Source organism: Arachis ipaensis, chromosome B03 (assembly GCF_000816755.2).
Source record: "Arachis ipaensis cultivar K30076 chromosome B03, Araip1.1, whole genome shotgun sequence".
Classification (NCBI taxonomy): Eukaryota; Viridiplantae; Streptophyta; class Magnoliopsida; order Fabales; family Fabaceae; genus Arachis; species Arachis ipaensis.
Window position 1 is genome coordinate 38,765,605 of NC_029787.2, and position 2,262 is coordinate 38,767,866.

The window sequence follows — 2,262 nt, forward strand, 5'->3', positions numbered from 1 at the left end:
TATGTTATTTTTACAAAGTAATAACAAACTCAAACTTTAAAAAAGAAAATAATCGAGAACCTACTAATTCTTTTAACCAACATTTTTTCTGTTGTTTTAATTTCTTTTTTCTCTATAAAAATAATTGAAATCTTCAATTTTTATTACTCTTTTTTTGTTTTACTGGCTGGTCATTTGTTAAAAACCAAAGTTCAATTCTCTAACAAAACTTTGTTAAGGAAAGGGGAGATAAGTATTGACTTAAAATTGTTAAAGAGGATTGGCATTATAAGTAACAACTAACAACCGCATATTTACAATACTAAGGAAGTAGGCTTAAAGTTTTCTTATCATTATAAGGGTCTTTTTGGTATATACATAATATTTAAATATTTTGGTAAATATTCAGTTATTTACAGAATTTAAAAATATGACTCCTTTCATAAATTCATTGATATCAAATTATTTAAATTTTCATATATAAAAAAGAATATAAACGATATTATTTGTTTGCTTGGTAATAAATCGAGAGGAGTTTCTTTAGGTAGTTTTCTTCGTTGTCTAGGCTCTACTCTAGTACCGTTAAAAACAAAGTTAATTAAGATTAGTATAGATATATAAATAGTTCGTAATTTTTTTTAATTTTTTTTAAATAGTGAGTCAAGTCCACGAGATTTGTTCATTATATTTTCAGATTGAAAAAATATAAGAAATTAATCTTTAGTTAGTTAATACTAGTCAATTTTAAAATTTAAAATTTATAACTTAAAATATAAAAATAAAAATTAATGATTTAAAGTTTAAAATAAATAAAATAATTTTTATAAAATCAACTAATATTAACTTAAAAAATTAATTTCCTAATAACTTATAATTAGTTTAAAAGAAGAGTAACTAAATTAGTTAAGTCAGTTAGATGTTAGTTCTTTAAGACTTTGACATTTCCTAACTTTACTCTTCCAAAACTGGTCCCCAGATCTTGAAGCAAAAGGACCGAAAAATGTTGTTAAATTTTGAACCTGTGAGCACGGAATACAACCACTCAGTCCACTGATACAGAATTACAGATGATAAATTGTTACGTGATTTTCCTCCATCTCTTTCTCGTAAATTTAAAAATAAAAATAGTGCACTTTCATCGGAAGCTTTTTGGAGGAAAAAAAAAAAAAAAAAAAAAGAGAAATGTATTAAAAGATTTTGCCCTCGAAAGTCGAAACTGGCCCATTCCTGAAAAGTCACTAGCAGAATTTCCTGGAAATTTCGTCTAATAATATATTGAATTATTGATTGACATTGGCCAAGGAGTCGTCTATGTTCACCAAGTCACTAATATATATCTATATCCATTTATGGTATTAGTAATACTATAACTAGTATATATCTATATCCAACGTAACAAGCTCATTAAGGAGTTTTATTTGGTATTTCTGATCTTGAAGACTTTCTCCCCCTGCAGCGGCTAAACAAGGCAAGTATCAAACATTTAGATAGATTCTTTGATGTTAATCAAGAAATGCTTTTATTTTGTGTCTTCTGTACGTGATTTTAAAATAACCAGAATAGAGTTTATTAGTGGATCATGCTTGCACTTTGTGACATGTTAATAGTATTTTTAAGTGGGAAGAAACTTTTTGAAATAAAAATAATTTTAGATTTGTTCAGTTTTAAGATGATACCAGAATAAATTTAATCCAATGCAATATATTTTTTTGTTGAAAAAGAAAAGGAAAAAAAAAAAAAACATCAGGGAAAAAAATGCTTGGTTGTTCATGTGTCAAAATGGTCTTTTGCACCAATGATAAGTTGGCCGTAAGTCGTGGTACTTGTTCCTTTTTTCAATAATCTCAAATTCCTGTAATCAAATTAATTAGATCTTTAATAATAGAATCTGCATAATAATAATAATAATAATATTATTAAATATCTTCATATAAGTAATATAAAATCTAATTAGATTTAAATAAATATGAAAAATTATTTCAATAAATAATTTTAAGTGAGAAATCATTTAAATTTTTCAAACACTTTATTTTAACAGAAAAAACCAAACATTAAATCTATTTTCAACAAGGCGCGCGCGATTATGGAGTTGGAGGAGGGAAGGCGTCCCCTTCCCATACCCAAAATTCTCTTTGTCTTTATCCTGATTTTTTGTTGTGAGAAATAATTGAGCCCCATTTTCTATTTTTATTTTTTCATAATTTTTATGAGAATCTTTATTTTTCATCTCTCTACATTCTTATAAAAATTTATTATAAAAAATCTTTTAAAAAATATATATAT

At 25.3% G+C, this 2,262-nt stretch overlaps 1 protein-coding gene across 1 annotated transcript in view; it reads right to left on the reverse strand.

Annotated features, from left to right (window-relative positions):
* LOC110269441 (glycine-rich cell wall structural protein 1.0-like) overlaps positions 931–2,262 on the reverse strand; it is a 4,136-nt gene continuing 2,804 nt past the window's right edge. Inside the window, exon 3 of the mRNA XM_021117267.1 lies at positions 931–998. Coding sequence (XP_020972926.1) covers positions 931–998 — 68 coding nt within the window. The remainder of the gene's footprint in view (positions 999–2,262) is intronic.